The sequence below is a fragment of the Amblyomma americanum genome, chromosome 1, assembly GCF_052857255.1.
Source record: "Amblyomma americanum isolate KBUSLIRL-KWMA chromosome 1, ASM5285725v1, whole genome shotgun sequence".
Classification (NCBI taxonomy): domain Eukaryota; kingdom Metazoa; phylum Arthropoda; class Arachnida; order Ixodida; family Ixodidae; genus Amblyomma; species Amblyomma americanum.
The window spans coordinates 157,897,410-157,915,081 of record NC_135497.1 but is presented as its reverse complement, the minus strand read 5'-3'; the positions used below and the strand labels follow the sequence as shown (position 1 = coordinate 157,915,081).

Here is a 17,672-nt window from a genome sequence, read left to right as displayed (position 1 = left end):
TGCTGAGCTAAGGCCACTTCCAGCACTGTCTTTGAGGCATACAGTCTTAAACTCTTTTGAGCTCGTTACGCACTGTGTGCCTTTTGGCTTTTTCCTTATTGCTTGCACCTCGTGGCAGCACAAGCAATTATCTTAATCTTTCATCAGCGCGGAGCACATGCAGCTGCACCTAACTGAACAAAAAACCGATTATATAAGCCTAGTATACTTGAGCAAAGCAAACATTTGCATTCATGAGCGCTTGGTCATGGCTGACGATCAACAATGGCGCCAGAATTCATGCAAATTTGTCCTTTAGTCAGAACGGCAAAGTTGTCGAGCCGCGGTACGCATATATCTGCCACAAGCAATACGGCCGGTTATCTCGACACGCAACAGCAGCAACTATATCTCGCAGCACACTAGTTTTTATGAGCAGCACTGCGAGCTCCGAAACGCAGCCATAATTACTGTTCAAAAGCGTGTTCAGCATGCAAAAAAAAAAAACATCGTACGGGGGTAAGTGCAGAAGAGTCATAGTTGAACAGTAGTAGCCTGAACATGCGGCAGAAGGAAAGCGCTCACGGGAGCTTCCTCCCGGTCGCCTCGTCTCTTCGCGCTGCAGTACAGCAGTGAACCCACTCCAACTCATCCAGTTTGGCATTCTTTTGTAGTTCTAAAAGGCGTTCGGGAGTAATTAGGCAAGTAACTATAAATAAATGAACAAATGCTTTACCTCGCGTGACTCGTGCAAGCTTGCCGGTGATCTGAATTAGATCATGTTTAGAGGCGTTACAAGAAGTTGGTGGCCAGGTTTTATGCAGCAGCGGTACACAAAAACGTTTCGACGCAATTTACTTTTTTTTATTGCCATTTGCACCTACACAAAAGATGCACGCGCATGCAACTACGCAAAACATACGTATCAGTCGAGATTTTGTTTTCGTGTTACCATGGTAGGACGTGAAAGGCCCATACTAGGTTAACGAAATTTCCGGCTTGCAGGCGCCGCCATGCGGTCGCTTCTCTAGTACTTAGCTTCTTATCAGGCGGTGGCACCAGTTTTCTGTTTAGTCTGTATAGTTCTCAACGATTTCGGAATAGGTTTGCGCGCGCTCGTTCAGGTTCCGACAGTCCGGCGGTTCCACAGTTACCCGGAAGCAGAGAATATGGGAATGCGTCGACTACCCTGGAGTCGACGAAGGTATTGACAGCAGAGAAAGCTGGGAAGCCCTGCTGCGCAGCGAAGAACCCGCTCGGCAGGAACAAGCCAATCCACCTAGCGGCTGATGCCGCGAAGAGATAAAATCTCTTTGTTAACCTTTAGTCACGAAGGCTCGGGCCCCCGCCCTCCAGGCCTGCTTGCCGGGGGCGGTGAGTAGTAAGGGGTCTTCATTTCCGGTGGAAATAAAAGCTGCCATCCACCCATCCATCCAGTCGAGATTTACAACACGTGAAAATGTCGCGACTTGACTTTCGCTGCCGGCGCACTCCGCGGCATCGTTGGTTCCGCCGTTTTCTGAAGCTGCTAATGGCTCGAACATGTATGGCGAAAATCCAAACTGTTCAACACTGCTTGAATTATCCATAATTTCCAGAACGTAGTCCTTAAAAGCCCGCTGAAGCAACGCGCTACGCAGCAACGCCGTCGGTGCCGGCCGGAGATCCCCGTGGATGACGTCATGACGGTCCCGGCCAATCGCGGGCAAGAGCGGCTTTCGCTCGGCGCCCTGAGGCGATGGGGCGCGCTTTCTTCTAAAAAACAACTTTTGCGTTTATTTCCGCTCTTTTTGAATGAGATATTTTTTTTTCAGCGGACTAAAAGCTATAAAATGACGTAGAGAACTCATTTTTTTTTCGAAAAGTGCTTCAGCTTCCCTTTAAAGTTTATATTTCTTTTAGTTTGACTCGGTGAAACGTTTTTCTCATCTTGCAAGGCGATGCGACAATACAACGTTTTTCCTTTCGTTACACTGATGCGGCACTGGAGTGCGATAAAAAAAAATTGTGGCTCTGTCGTTATGTGTTATACTTTGGTTCGGGAATGCAAGTGTCAACCTTGTTCTCGAAATACAGTGATAATTGATTGAAACTGGGACCAGGCAACACGAGAAGTTATCGAGGCAAAAACAATCTTTGGTTACAAAGATGCATGCGTGAGCAGCACGTCCCTGCTAGCGAAGGAAAGGGCATTTCTCGATGAGGTTGTGGGTGCGATACAACATGTGACGGGACTGATTGGCGACTGCTTTATCTGCACTGTATATACTTACCATTGCTTCATGAATAAAGTTCAGTTGTCAGTTCAGCGCAGCGCGCGCGCGCGCGTGTGTGTGTGTCTCATCTTTATGTCCATGTCTTCAAGCGCTGATTTTGATAAATGCCTAACCAACTAGCCCAACAAGCCACTTCACTAAAACATGCACACAGTACTCCTGTACTTCCGAGAGAAATCCACCAGAGCACGCCAATCTTCAACGTTTCAAGGGACGGAAAAGACAAGGAAAAGTCAATGAAAAGTGCTTCGCGGCGCCCTTGAGATCTTTTCTGTGTACGTGCGCCCTTTGTACCCAGCTTCAGTACTTGCTCAAGACTGGCCGATTTCTCAGTGTTTTACGGAAATGTTTTGATTGAAAGTGTGGCTATGAAAAGCAAATGTTTTAGCATGGCTGTCCGCATTGTTCTTAATGACCAAATCACATGTGTTTAAGCTTCAAAACTCGGATGAAAAGGTGAACAGTGTCGAAAACATGGTAATTTTCCTGCAAGGAAGCATCAATGATTTTGAAAAGTTTTTTCTGCTTACAGCATCAAGACAGAAAACAAATCAATATTTTAAATTAATTAATTATTTTAATACCCGTAATCTCCTACAGCAATGAGCGTCCACATCACCTCAAAATTATTTCCGCAAAAATCTCCACTCAGGGTGTTTATAAAATTACACAGCAAGCTTGACAATCCCGAGGTTGTTAATTATGATAGCAAAATCACGGAGGGTACTTAAGAGTACTTACATGCTGTCAATGCGAAAGCATGCACCCGGGGTTGTTGCAAATGGGTTGCAAGCCCCAAGGGTAGCGTTGGCCTGGCGGCCTGGGGCACAGATGGAAACATCCGAAGGTCCCGGCAAAGGATGAGTCGACTGGCAACAGAACAACTTGTTTATTCTGGCATCGCAAAAGAGCAGCCGGTCAGGGCGATCACGTTACTCGAAGGAAGAAATCGGAGTCTCTTTGGCGTCCGGGGCAGCGGCTTTTTTATACCCTCGGAGTCGAGGGCAAGAAGGAACGGCTTGGGAAGAGGCGCCCGATACGGCGACGCTCAGACATGTTCAGACGTGACGTGCGCGTCCGCCGGGCCGGCGCCGGTCAGACCTCCTCGCCTCCCAGTTGGGGAGCTCCTCTCCCCGGCTGCCGCGCTTTGACAAGCGTGGGCACCAACATGCACACACACACACACGCACGCACGACGACACGTGGCACTGAAACCTGCCTGGACGCGCTTGGCGGGAGGCGTTGCGGCAGCGATGAACGGGCCCAAAATGACCGCCACTTTGAACGAAGCCGCGGCGTCCGTTGCATCCGCGCCGGCTATACCGCGCGTCGTAGGCGAGACGTAACAGACCGCCCCGCCGGGAGAAGGAGATCCCGATGGTCAGGGGACTGCATCCGCTGTCCGGAGGGATGTCGCTCGATGATGCTCGTAATCGAAACCGGTCGTCCCTCGACGTTGCTTGAGCGCAGCGCACAGAGAAGGCCTCGTTCTCAGGTTCAGGTTCACACAGGGCACTGCAAAGTGACTTCGGGAGAGTTGCCATTTTTGTGCTCGTTCCCAGCAAGCGTTAGAACTACGCCGAAACGCAACCGCTCAGTCAGCAAGCACGAGACAACCCTCACTAAGCTCTGCCAGGCTCTTTCCCCTTTTAGACTACTGCCTAGTTCCTTACAGTAGTCAAGCAGCACTCAGAACGCGTCCACAAATTGGAAAATTGCACTAGAAAGCACATAATCACTTTGAAACACTAAACAAAAGCAATATGTTAAAAATCCTGCCTCAGGAAGAAAACATCACTAACAAACAACTTTGAGGCGGATTCCTACGTTAGGGGCTTCGACTTAAGCCATCGGCGTTACCGTTGAGACTCCCATTTTTGTAACGCACCTCAAAGGAATATTGTTGCAAAGCGAGGCTCCAGCGCAGGAGGCGGCCATTTTTGGGAGAGATGGTCTGCAGCCATTGGAGAGGGCAGTGATCCGCCTCAATGATAAACCTCGAGCCGGCTAGGTAGCATGACAATTTCTGAACAGCCCACACGAGACACGCACACTCTTTCTCGGTGGCGCTGTACGCCTGCTCACGACAGGTCAGCTTACGACTAGCATACAGGACGGGGTGTTCCACTTCTCCATTGTCCCTTTGGCACAGTACAACGCCCATGCCTCGCTCACTAGCATCGCACTGAACAACGAACCCTTTTGTGTAGTCTGGCGATCGTAGCACAGGCTGGCTTGTTAGGGCGCTCTTTAGGGCGCTAAAAGCTCTTTCCTTTGTCTCGCTCCAGACGACTGTTTGGGGCTCTGTTTTTCTTAGAGCATCCGTCAGGGGAGCCGCGATATCGGAGTACCTGGGGATGTACCTCTGATAGTAGCCGGCGACACCTAAGAACGACCGAATATCGGTCTTCGTGCGCGGTTGCGGGAAGTCTCGCACAGCGGCCACCTTTATTTCAGAGGGGCGGCGACGACCCTGTCCAATCACGTGACCGAGGTAGACAACCTCGGCCTGTGCTAATTGGCACTTGGGAGCCTTGACTGTCAAGCCCGCTTCGCGCAGGCGGGTTAGCACTGCCCGCAAGTGTGCCATATGCTCAGTCCAGGATGCGGAGAATATCGCTACGTCGTCTAAATACGGTAAAGCGAATTCTTCCTGTCCCCGCAACACTTTGTCCATGAGGCTTGAAAAGCAGTACGGCGCGTTCTTCAAACCAAAACTCAAAACTTTAGGACGGAATGTTCCCATTGGTGAAATGAACGCCGCATACCTACTAGCCTCTTCTGTAAGTGGAACCTGCCAATAACCCCTGACAAGATCTAGGGTGGAAATAAACTGAGCGCTACTAACTTTCTCAAGGCGCTCCTCGATGTTAGGGATCGAATAAATTTGATCCTTAGTGATGGAATTAAGCCTGCGGTAGTCGACGCAAGGACGAGGTTCCTTGCCCGGTACCTCAACTAAAATCAAAGGGGAGGTATAATCACTCTCACCCGCCTCAATAACACCGAGCTGTAGCATTTTCTTTACCTCGGCCTCCATAATATCGCGCTGGCGGGGTGACACCCGGTACGCCTTGGATCGTACTGGCTCTGGGGAGGTAAGTTCTATATCATGAGTAAGGACAGAAGTCCTACCAGGCCTCTCAGAGAACTGACCTTGAAACTCTTGTAAGAGTTGGTGTAGTTCGGTTTTCTGCTCAGGCGACAGCGGTGCTTTAATGATTAAGTCACTAATGACCTGATCAGTGTCTTCCCTGTTCGTCACTGAGCTTAGTCCCGGAAGCTCGACCGGAAGCTCTTCGGGAACGTTTACCATCATACACACCACTGCTTCCCGTTGTCTATAGGGTTTGAGCAGATTACAGTGGTAAACTTGCTGTGATTTCCGCTTTCCTGGCAGACTCACCACGTAGTTAACATCCGACAGTTTTTGAACAATCCGTGCTGGGCCCTCCCACTGCACGTCGAGTTTGTTTTTTAGCGATGTGCGCAATACCATTACCTCATCGCCCACCTCAAAACGACGGGCCCTGGCTGTCCGATCATAATAAACCTTGGCCCTCTGCTGGGCCTTTGCCATTGCTTCACCTGACAACTCCTGTGCCCTTCTTAAGCGTTCGAGGAGACTAAGCACGTACTCGACCACGACTGGGTCGTCGCCCCTGCCTTCCCACGAGTCTCGAAGCATGCGAAGCGGAGACCGCAGCGAGCGACCGTACACCAGCTCAGCTGGCGAAAACCCCGTAGCCGCATGCGGCGCGGTCCTTAATGCAAACATCACCCCAGGCAGACACAGCTCCCAATCACTTTGTTGTTCAAAACACAATGCTCTCAACACGCGCTTCATGACGGAGTGGAGCTTCTCAACGGAATTCGACTGTGGGTGGTACACTGAGCTGTGTAACAGCTTTACCCCACAACTTTCGAGAAAGGCTGTCGTCAAAGCGCTAGTAAACACTGTGCCCTGATCTGACTGGATTTCCGCAGGAAAACCAACTCGCGCAAATATGGACAGTAGTGCATTGACTATCTCAACTGAGCTGAGTTCTTTAAGCGGCACTGCTTCAGGGAACTTTGTCGCTGGGCAGATCACAGTCAAAATGTGTCTGTACCCCGTGGCTGTTACCGGCAGAGGTCCCACTGTATCAATAACGAGCCGTCTAAAAGGCTCCGTAATGATAGGTACCAACTTCAACGGCGCCCCCGATTTGTCCCCTGGTTTGCCAACCCGCTGACAGGTGTCACATGTCCTCACAAAGTGTTCTACGTCACGAAAACACCCTGGCCAATAGTATTCTTGCAAGAGACGGTCCTTAGTCTTCTTAACTCCTAGGTGTCCGGACCACGAACCGCCATGCGACAAGCGCAACAGATCCTGACGGTAACACTGAGGCACGATCAGCTGATCGAACTCCACTCCTCTGCGGTCTAGATACTTCCGGTACAGGACCCCACCTTTTTCCACAAAACGAGCATTTTTCTTGGCGATACCTTCCTTGACATTGCAGCGCATGTTTTCTAGGCTGCCATCCTTTTTTTGCTCGGCTATCAAAGCCGACCGGCTGACTTTTAGCAACCTATTAAGTCCATCGGACGTAGGCGCGATGAGCAAATCTGCAGATAGCTCTTCTAACTTTCCCGTGTCGGGCGTTTCCTCTCCAGTACCTGGTGCCTTCAACGCTACAGGCTCAATTTTATTCAGTTCGGACGTGCTCTGAGTATCAGCTTGCTGCGCCTCCGACCCTTTCTCATTGTTCGACAACGTCGGCCCCGCAGCTACCGCCTTTGCAGCGAGCTCCCGAACTCTCGATCTGGTTAAGGCCTGAACGCTAGCCTCACCAAACAAAAGCCCCTTCTCGCGCAGGAGGTGATCGGACCTGTTCGAAAATAGGTACGGGTACTGGGGGGGGGGGGGGGGGGGCAGCATAGATGACACTGCGGCCTCCGTCTCAATTGCTCCGAAAGGTCCTTCAATAAGCACTTTTGCTACGGGCAGACACACGCTGTGAGCTTCCACGGCTTGCTTGATCCATGCGCACTCGCCCGTGAACATATCGGGTTCTACGTAAGAGGGGTGAACTACATCCATTGTAGCTGCGGAATCACGAAGCACTCAGCACTCTTTCCCGTTCACGAGGAAGTCTCGCATGTAAGGCTCGAGAAGCTTCATATTCTCGTCAGTGCTACATAATGACAAACACACGACTTCTCTTTTTGTTTCTGGACACTGCGCCGAAAAGTGACCCGGCTTCTGGCACGTATAACACACGCGCGCTTGCCTCGCCTCGAACCGCTTTCTGCGTTCGGCTTCGGCTGCCGCCGTCTCCTTACGTTCGGTCGGACTGCTTTCACTCGCATCCGCACTACGCGTGTCCCCCCTTGCTCTCATGGGTGTGAACTTCGGCCTCTCAGACTTGGAGCCAAATTCACCCTTTTGACCGTCCTTAGCTCCGCGAGCCCGACGCGTCACAAACTCCTCGGCTAGCTCGGCGGCTTTAGCCACTGTACTAACGTCTGGCCTATCCAAGACCCAGTACCGCACGTTCTCAGGTAACCGACTATAAAACTGTTCCAGCCCGAAACACTGCAGAATTTTCTCGTGGTCACCAAACGCTTTCTCTTCTTTGAGCCACTCCTGCATGTTTGACATAAGCCTGTAGGCAAACACTGTATATGACTCACTTCTGCCTTTTTCATTTTCCCGAAACTTCCGACGGAACGCCTCCGCTGACAGCCTGTGCTTTTTTAGCAGACTCGATTTCACTTGGTCGAAATCCTCTGCCTCCTCTCTCTTCAAGCGAGCGACTACGTCGGCCGCCTCGCCGGGTAACAAAGTGAACAAGCGCTGTGGCCACGTTTCCCGAGAGAACCCCTGCTTCTCGCACGTTCGCTCAAAGTTAACCAGAAACAAACCAATGTCCTCTCCAAGCTCAAACGGCCGCATCAGGTCAGTCATTTTGAACGATACTTGCTCTCCTGCACCGTGTGCCTGACTTCCATTACGAGCGCGTTCCATCTCTACCTCGAGACGCTTCATTTCTAAAGCGTGGTCGCGCTCTTCTTTCTCTTTTTGCTCTTTACGTTCGCGCTCCTCTTTTTGCTCTTTACGTTCGCGCTCGTCTTTCTCTTTTCTCTTTTTGTTCTTTACGTTCGCGCTCGTCTTTCTCTTTTTGTTCTTTACGTTCGCGCTCGTCTTTCTCTTTTTGCTCCCTCTCCTCAATGGTCTCAAGGCATTCCGACAGCTCGTCATCCTCAGCCTCCAACTCAAGAATAGCCCTTAGCAGTTCTGGTTTTCTGAGTTTGTCTGAGACATCCAGACCCAACTCTCTTGCAAGCTCCAGCAATTTCGGTTTGCGCAACGACTTCAAATCCATGGCTGCTCCGAATGCTGCTTTCTCTACTGCCTACTATTGTCTTGCCGCAAATTAACCCGGCAGCAACGACAACCACAATTACCAGCTCTGTTTCTGACACTAACAGAAGCCTGGCAAAACACAGAAGAAGAAAGTCCCGCACTCACCAAACCTCGCAGCCAAGAATTCAGCGCAGTCGTTCCGCTGCAGGCAACCAGTCATCACACAGGGCTCGTTGCACTGCTCCCGGATGGTCGTTGTGCTGCTCAGCATACAGTTGACCGCATATCTTCGCTGCTGGCCTCCGTTGTCGCGATCTCACCGCTGGCAACCAGTTGTTGCAAATGGGTTGCAAGCCCCAAGGGTAGCGTTGGCCTGGCGGCCTGGGGCACAGATGGAAACATCCGAAGGTCCCGGCAAAGGATGAGTCGACTGGCAACAGAACAACTTGTTTATTCTGGCATCGCAAAAGAGCAGCCGGTCAGGGCGATCACGTTACTCGAATGAAGAAATCGGAGTCTCTTTGGCGTCCGGGGCAGCGGCTTTTTTATACCCTCGGAGTCGAGGGCAAGAAGGAACGGCTTGGGAAGAGGCGCCCGATACGGCGACGCTCAGACATGTTCAGACGTGACGTGCGCGTCCGCCGGGCCGGCGCCGGTCAGACCTCCTCGCCTCCCAGTTGGGGAGCTCCTCTCCCCGGCTGCCGCGCTTTGACAAGCGTGGGCACCAACATGCACACACACACACACGCACGCACGACGACACATGGCACTGAAACCTGCCTGGACGCGCTTGGCGGGAGGCGTTGCGGCAGCGATGAACGGGCCCAAAATGACCGCCACTTTGAACGAAGCCGCGGCGTCCGTTGCATCCGCGCCGGCTATATCGCGCGTCGTAGGCGAGACGTAACAGGGTGTTCGGCTGCGGCGATGGCGTACTACTCGAATGCAGTAGCCAGCGAAGCATATCAGTTCGCGCTGGCTTGGGCTCCAAACCCACTTCGGAACAAATTTTATTTTTTTCTCTTTCTTGATAACTTAGTCACTGCCAAGGACGTCATGAGGTCACGTAGGAGTTTCGGTCCGTTTCTCGCGGACGGTTGGTAAACGCCGGATTTTTTGACTGATGAGCCTAATGCTTTCGTATAAACAACCACAGATAGGACGTGCAATGCAAAACGTAATCATATGCCTCGTATTTAATGCATTGAAGCTCCATCAGTGTGACCGCCTTGTGGATTTTGAGAGATTTTGACAATGCCATTTGTCGTTGTTGTGTAGGCGCAATGTTAATTATTCGTGCGTTGAAAGATCTTGAACTTCGCCATTGTGTTACACCGCTTTACTGAAATTCGCAGTCCAATCATCATGCTGAAGTTTCTTTTGAAACACTGCTAAAATGTAGAAAAAAAGCACTGGTTTTCAAGAATTTCACATCTTTAGTCTCCGGAGCAAGCCCGCGCGGCTTTTCGTATTGAATATCTACGGCCTTCACTCTTTTTCGTTGAAAATCTGCTGACAGGGGCTGCCACGTTCCCGTGGCAGCACCTGTCAAAACGGAGAAAAACAATGTTGGTTGTTAGAAAACATCGGTGTGCATAAACAAAACACTAAAAACAGCCTAAGTAGAAGCAAAATGAACCAATGAATGAATGCACCTTTCAGCGGTTTGGGGTGCTAAGGCACTGCGGCACACAAAGATTCACAAGACAAAAGGTAAGCGAACCTGATGTCGCAGGTCAGTTCATCTTTCAGCGCCAGTTTCATTGCGCTTTAAATGGTGGTCGTGTGCCGGCGAGACTGGTTCTGGGAGCTGCAGTGTATGTAATAAGGGGCGGGCTATAAAGGATAAAAAGCTCCGTACGGTTTTAGGCGGAACAATCCAGCCATTAGATCCTCATCCGGCAGCTTCTTCGTCCAAGTCGCAAGCATGATAATACACTGCACATCTCCAACCAAAAATTTTTAATTTTAACCCAACGTTTCGAAGCCGACTCAGCTCCTTCGTCAGGGGTGGCTGAGGGCAGTAGCTAGCGTCTTTTAAGTCACGCCTGATGAAGGAGCCGAGTCGGCTTCGAAACGTTGGGTTAAAATTAAAAATTTTTGGTTGGAGATGTGCAGTCTTCAAACCCAACCAGACAGGCAATAATTAGTTTTCAAGTCGCAAGCATGGGTGGTTCAGTTAAAAAGTACCTGATCTCCCGATGAAATTGCCGAACTGTTTAGAGAACGCTATATTCTCCTTTCCCATTTTGCGCGTGGGAATCGTTCGTGCGCGCAGCTACAATCGAATATCACCTTCGTAATTTCTTCCGCTCCGCTACTCGTGCTGGTTTCACTTTTGCGCCAATAAAATCGCCGCCGGCCGCGCGCGTGGCACACGCGCTGCCTACTAATGGAAGCGTCGTGACTGTAAACTCTTCTGGACACCGAAGTGTTGCCATTATGGGCCGGCCATTTTCTAATGCCTGGCAAGGAAAAACGGAGGTGCGCACAGCTCCCCCCTGCATATTAGCAGTGCACAGCGGGTTTTCCGCCAGCGTGGAATAATACGGCATCCTTAGCCATCGACCAAGCGGCGATGCAAACAAACCGTAAACGCTTCCTCGATCGGCGACGATCGTCGATTAGCAGGCGATGATAAATGCTAATGGCGCGGGGCCGGAGCTCGGCTCGCTACTGCACCTCGAGAGGCCTGCACGCTTTCTTAAAAATAGTTTTACACTGACGCCGGTCGCACTGAATGGTGGGCCCCTGGGGAAAACAGTTTTCGAGCTTCACCGCTGGTTTCCCCATCCTGCACGCAGTGACTTTTCTCACGCGCGCCAGCAGTTGGGCCGACTCGTTTTATGCGCCGTGCACTTTTCTGCGCGAGCACTTTATAAAGAGGAGGTGGAGGAGAGAGCCAGTGGTGCCGCTGCCTTTTCTCTCTCGCCCATGTCACGCTAATCTTGCCTCCCGTTTCGTGCGGCCCGCGCATAAGTCCACTCTGTTAGCGCGCCACTTCTATTTATACACACGCTCGCCAATATATAGCGGACAACGCCCGTCGGCTCTGCGCGCGTAACTGAGATGCGTATCGTGTTCTCGGTGCAGAAACAAGAAGAGCGAGGAAACAAAGAGACGGTGTACACTTGCGCGTTTTATTTTTTCCTGCCGATTCTTGGAATGAGACATTTTTTTTTGCAGTATGCATTAGCGGACACAACAAACGCATGTGGGAACGGAATCCCCGGGACGCGATATCGGGCTTTTGTTTTAGTCGCGTCTCGGTAAGTCTTTGTCGACGCGTACGACGCAGTTCTTGTCATGCAACAGTTTTGGATCTAAACGCTGAAATCACCAGTTTGTCTGCGCAGTCATGAGACGCATCACGTGACAGTTGTAACGTTAGCTACCAAGTTTTGTTCGATACTGCGCTGCAGTTTTTGTAATAACCTCACTCTCTAGGCGTGCCTGTTTCATAATGCTGTTCATCTGTCTGAATTATAAGCACTGACTGACTGTATAGTCGGCGTCGCATTTTAGCGTGCGCAGAGACCGGCAAAGACTACAGGGCTAGGGGCTCTACCTGAAGGACTAGTTTTACAGCATATCCTGGTTTTCGTTCGAAAACGTTTGTGCCTTCTCATCACGGACAAAAACAAGCAAGGTCACCAGACAGCGCTCTTTAGGTGTCCCATTCCTCGTTGTATTTCCTTGAGCTGTCGTCTGCTCTAAGGAATCTATTTGAACAGCCTGATGGCTTACCGGGCACCGAGGTAATCCCAGAACCTGAAAAAAGAAGCGCGTTCTGCACCTGTGCCAACATGATCCTTACGCACAGCACGGCTGCACATACTGGAAGCAGGAGTCCCGAAAAATGAACAAACTTTGTTACTGCAAATTATTGTGCTAAAATTACCCACTGTAAAAGTTTTTTTTCGGGAAACCTGGAGCGCTGCTGCTAACCCCAGTTTATGCTGACGAATTTATATTCTGTAGTGCTGTTTGCTAGCACAAGTTCTCGTTTTCGTAATGTTATTCGCTTTCATTCGGCTATCAGGGGCGATCGAGCCGCCATTTGCATAGGAATGTCCGTGCAAGATTCGTATGTCCATGAAAGCAGTACTTTAAGCGGATAAGTTTCTTCAGGTCCTCACAATGTCCCCGCGAGGTTCTGGGAACGTCCATGCGTGCCACTTCGGTCTACATCTTGTGGACATAGTACATAGCGTAGGCTTGCGGCAAGGCTATTTATAATTACTTTGATGATAGCCGGTCTTTTTGAATGCCTTATGAAATACATTAATTGATACCTACTTTCGTGTGGAAGTCTATCGCCCAGTGTTTACCGCTGATTAAGCGCTTGGATGTTGTTATGGGTGGTAAAAAGTTTGCGCTGCAATATTCTTCTATCCCAGGAGGCCTAGCTCCAAAACGATTCTCTTGAGCAGTAGAGGCCATGTGTGCCCTTGTTTGCGCGATGCGCTGAAAATATAACGTTTCTTATGCCAAGCCCATTTCACAATTTTTTACTCTTCGAAGGGCGCATGTTGCACGGACGAATAAAGCTATGAGCCCTTATTAGACAAATGGATGGCTGATACAACAAAGACAGGATACTCCTAAGCTTAAGGGTAAATGGACGTCATTACTGTAAGAGGGAAATATATCGCAGAAATATTTGTAAGTAACTTTACTGTCGCAAATCAAGCTCGACGTGGCCCCACATTCAGACAGATCCAGTCCATATATTGACTGACTTTGTCTGCGCCTAATAATAGCCGCACAGGGTGCGACTATTATATGGGGCAGTGCAAAGGTGGCTTCGTTTTAGCATCGTTGGTCAGGCACGCACAATGTCAGCACTGCACCTCTCAGAGATCTTGTTTTTTTCCCAGCGTTCACATACACTGGCCAAGTGTTGCATAAATTGATTTAGTGGGATGGACATTTCTTGTGGCAGCATAACTGTACAAGTGCTGTGCTTGCCCATTTACATCCTACTGAGTTCTCTATTGCCAATTTTACTCAAGCAAGAAACGGGGCACGCTTCGTTCATAAAACGCTCTTGGTTTATTCGGTAGAGCCGATGACCCCGAATCTGTACAGGTGGCGCATGAGGCGCGTATTGTGGGCAGTGGTGATGTGGCTCCTGAGGACTCGTGCTGCTTTCTAGGATGGACCTGAATCGAAGAGAAGGCGACAAAAGGGATGAGCGCATGCAGACCTCGTCAGGCATAGTTTGGCTTTTTGTCTGCGTTTTTCTCAGTGTCCGCGATACTGAAATAAAATTTGATTGATTGATTGACTCAGCGCTACCTTTGTGGCGCTAAGCACTGTGCATTTGAGCGTTATACTATGCATTGCACGGTGGATATACATTATCGCATTTAGATGATTTGTTTCTCGTTTACTTCACATTTAATCTCTGCGACTGTTCCACCAATCGGGGAGCAATCAGACAGCATTGTCTAGCTGGAGCAACACCGAAGGAATTAGCAGTGCGACTCAGTGAAATGGGTCACCTGCTGTGAGTTCCAAGCACTTACTAGTGTGACGTGTGAGGATGAGATGAGGATGCGGAAGTTCACCATCCGTAGCCGCCTCCGTAGCCTGTTCCGACCCCGACACCTGCAAGTCCGCCTCCGTACCCCGCACCGAGTGCATAGCCGCCCTTAAGTCCGACACCAACAGCGCCTACACCGAGATCTCCCTTTACGCCGTAGCCAGCGACCCCTAGGCTAGTGCCATAGCCGCCGCCGTAACCTCCACCGTAGCCTCCACCGTAGCCTCCGCCGTAGCCTCCGCCGTAGCCACCTCCACCGTAGCCTAATCCTGTAGCGTAGGTGACGCCTCCTCCGTAGCCGAGCCCGCCGCCGTAACCTCCAAGTGCACCGACGTCAGTGGCAACCACAGTGCCCTTGAGACCGACTCCGTATCCGCCGCCATAGCCTCCTCCGTATCCGAGGCCTCCGTAGGCGCCGCCAGTGCCAGCGCCGTAGACTCCCAGACCGTAATTTCCCAGGCCGTAGCCGCTAACAACGCTGACACCACCGTCGACGGCTCCGAGACTTCCTAGGCCGCCACCAAAGCCTGCGCCAAGAAAGCCGCCTCCGGCTCCGACTCCAGCTCCAAGGCCGCCCAGGTCTCCCACCACGGCGTGGCTAAGCGTGACCACGGGCTGGACTGTATGCGACACGGTGGTCACTGGCTGCTTCACGTAGCTCACCACGGGCTTGGTCACGTAGCTGACGCTCACAATGGGCTTTTTGACGTAAGAGACGGTCTTGACGGGAGCCACTTTGACGTGGCCCACGGGGCCGTGGCCACCTAGGGGCACAGCGGCCACATGGGCGGGCACGAGGGCAGCGCCGCCGCCGCCGAGTCCCAAGCCACCGCCGCCGCCGTGCACGACGCCCGCGCCCCCGGCGACCACGGCGCTGCCGGCAGCGCCACCTCCTCCCACTGCGCCGCCGGCATAGCCGCCCGCTAGCGCCTGAGACACCGTGGCCGCGAGGATCAGTACCTGCAGAGAGGTGCAAAGAGGCGCTCAGCCACCAAATCGGCGCATCCGCGATGAATTGCTCGGGTGCACATTACAGAAAGCACCAACTTAAGTACATTTTTGCATGCGTTAAAGGTATTTATTACAGCTTTCAGGGTCGCTCCGTAAAAAAAAAAGGAAAGAAAAAGGGTCTTTGGATCAAGTTTAACAAAAACAAAAGAACTAATCACAAAGCAGGTTTTCGTAGCGTTCGTGCGATATCAACGTTCTTCTACATCGTTTGCTTTGATGCATGGCGACGTCTTCGACAATGCAGCTCTGAAACTTGATCCTGAAGTGCTCCATCGTTAAGATCTATAAACAGGAACTTGCGATTTCTCTAGCTAAATACGGAGTGACGTCTGATGTCTCCTGAAAATAGAAAGAGGGGCACTTGCAAGTGTAAACTGTGGGGTTTAACGTTCCGAAGCTGCACATGGACTACGACGGACGCCGTAGTGGAGGGCTTTGGATTAAATTGAACCACCTGGGGTTCTTCAACGCGCGCTGACATCACAGAGAACACTGGCGGTCGAAATACGGTAGCCGCGGCCGGGATCAAGCCCGCTACCTTGGGATGAACAGCCGAACGCCAAAGCCAAGTGAGCCACCGCGGCGGGTCCTCGGGAGTACATGTTTCACGTTGTAGCTAAAGAATGCGATTCCCGAGAACGCAGATTAAAATATAACAGCAGCTGCTGTGCTGTTCTGAACATCACAAATTATATACTCTACACGAGAGCTCCAGGCGGCCCTGCCTTGGGGCACTCAGTTTCTAGCACGTGCTTGCAAATTACTTTCGCATCTTTCGACTCGTTGTCATTGTAACCTGGCAGTTACGCCACCTATTTTCTAAGAAATATGAAAATAAGAGGCAAAATGTCGCGCTTGGGATAGAAACTGTGCAAACGTGAATGTTGCCGACGTTCCGCGGCTATTTGGAGCTCATTTCAAGAAAGCGTACTTGCTATCCCGTGATTTACCTTGTCCGACACCGCTTGCCTTGAGGCGAGAGCAAAGGATGTTGAACAAGGAGCACCACAAGAGTCATCGCTATTTGATGCCACCCCGGAATCACGCGCTTCGATTCTCTGTGGCCCTCAACTCTTGCGATGAAGTTTCGAGACTCCAATGAGACCTTGCGAGACGAAGATAGCGCCACTTCATTACAAATAATTCAAGCAGAAAATTGCATCTTTCCACAACTTACGGGCGTTGCAAGCTCTGAAGCAGGTTTATCCTACAAAAGGAGAGATGCCTGTTTGCTTCACGCTTAATACGTAGTTTTCGGAGTCGTCAATCTCTACTCATGTTAACTCAGCTAGAAACGGAAAGGCCAGGAGTCCCAACAAACGATTAGGGCCTCCAAAGGGCCGCTACCAATGAGGGCTGAGTTTGGGACGGCAACGAGCACGACTGGTGCCCACGAAGCGCGGGTGCCGCAGCTGGGACGCTGGTCGACGGCGGCTCCCCGCGAATAGCAGCGGCGGGTGGCACTTACAAGAGCGTTCATCTTGGGTATCCTGGTCAGTGGGAAGAGGCAAATCCAAGTGTGACCACACCTCGCCGCGCGGTGCATTTTTATACGGATCGGCTGTCGATCGAGGATAACGCTTTGCTCAGCTTTGTCCTAGCCGGAACCACACACGCAAGCAAGAAAAGACAGATAAAGCAAGACGAGGAGGGGGCCAGCCCAAGTGCGCGGGGAAAAGAAGAGAGAGTCGGCGCGCTTTCGCGTCCGTCGCAGCAGCGATGCTTTTTCTTTCCCGGCTCGAGTTTTCTCTCCGCTTCCCCTGCACACGGAAGTCCGACGGGGAGGAGCGCGCCGCGTCGCCGCGGCTGCTCGTCGTGCCGGCGATGGTAAAAATACGGCTTATCAGTGGGTTCATTACGCGCACTGCCCACAGCTGTCCGACGCCCTGGTTTCGGGCCGGCCAGCTCCGCGGGCACCTCTTCCCCCTTTTCCCCGAGCGCGGCCGAGGACGAGCCCGGCGCGCGCCCGGCAGGCGCGCCTAATTAAGACGGGGAAGCGAGGCGTCCATTGTTGCCGCCGCGGTGGTCGACGAATTCCGCGGCGTCTTCCTCGCTGGCACGGCATGCAGGCCTCGAGCATTATTCTTCCGAAGGCGAGACTCTTTTGTCTTTGCGGCAGTCTTTTGTATACACGTACATGATCGACGGCCGTGGGTATGCCTGGGGCAGTTCGTCGGCACGTGCACAGACTTTATCGTTTCCTTTCTCTGAGTGCCCGTCGTGCGCGGTCCTCGTTTAGTAACGGACGGTAGCTCTCGCATCAAATTTCGCAGCCGCCTTTCACTGACTTGTTTCCCTTTAGTTTCCCGCGATTGCTCGAGCCGCAACACAGCAGCTGAAGGGAACTAGATGAGTATTGTAGGCTATGCTAAAGGTTATTTAATACTAAAACAAGAAAACCGCCTCACGGAATTCAAGCTGATAACCGCAAGTATATAGCTTGCAGGAAAAACGCGATACACGCGTGCTCCGTTTGGGCGATGACAGCTAATACTGTACGGAG

The 17,672-nt window shown here is 51.5% G+C and overlaps 1 protein-coding gene across 1 annotated transcript; it reads right to left on the bottom strand.

Annotated features, from left to right (window-relative positions):
- Window positions 1-13,657: 13,657 nt before the first annotated feature.
- LOC144136613 (uncharacterized) lies at window positions 13,658-16,791 on the bottom strand. Its single transcript, XM_077669100.1, has 3 exons — window positions 16,638-16,791; window positions 14,142-15,118; window positions 13,658-13,775 (listed from the first exon to the last, which is right to left on the bottom strand). The coding sequence occupies exons 1-2, from the start codon at window positions 16,713-16,715 to the stop codon at window positions 14,180-14,182; spliced, it is 1,017 nt and encodes a 338-aa protein (XP_077525226.1). The 5' UTR covers window positions 16,716-16,791; the 3' UTR covers window positions 13,658-13,775; window positions 14,142-14,179.
- Window positions 16,792-17,672: the final 881 nt, after the last annotated feature.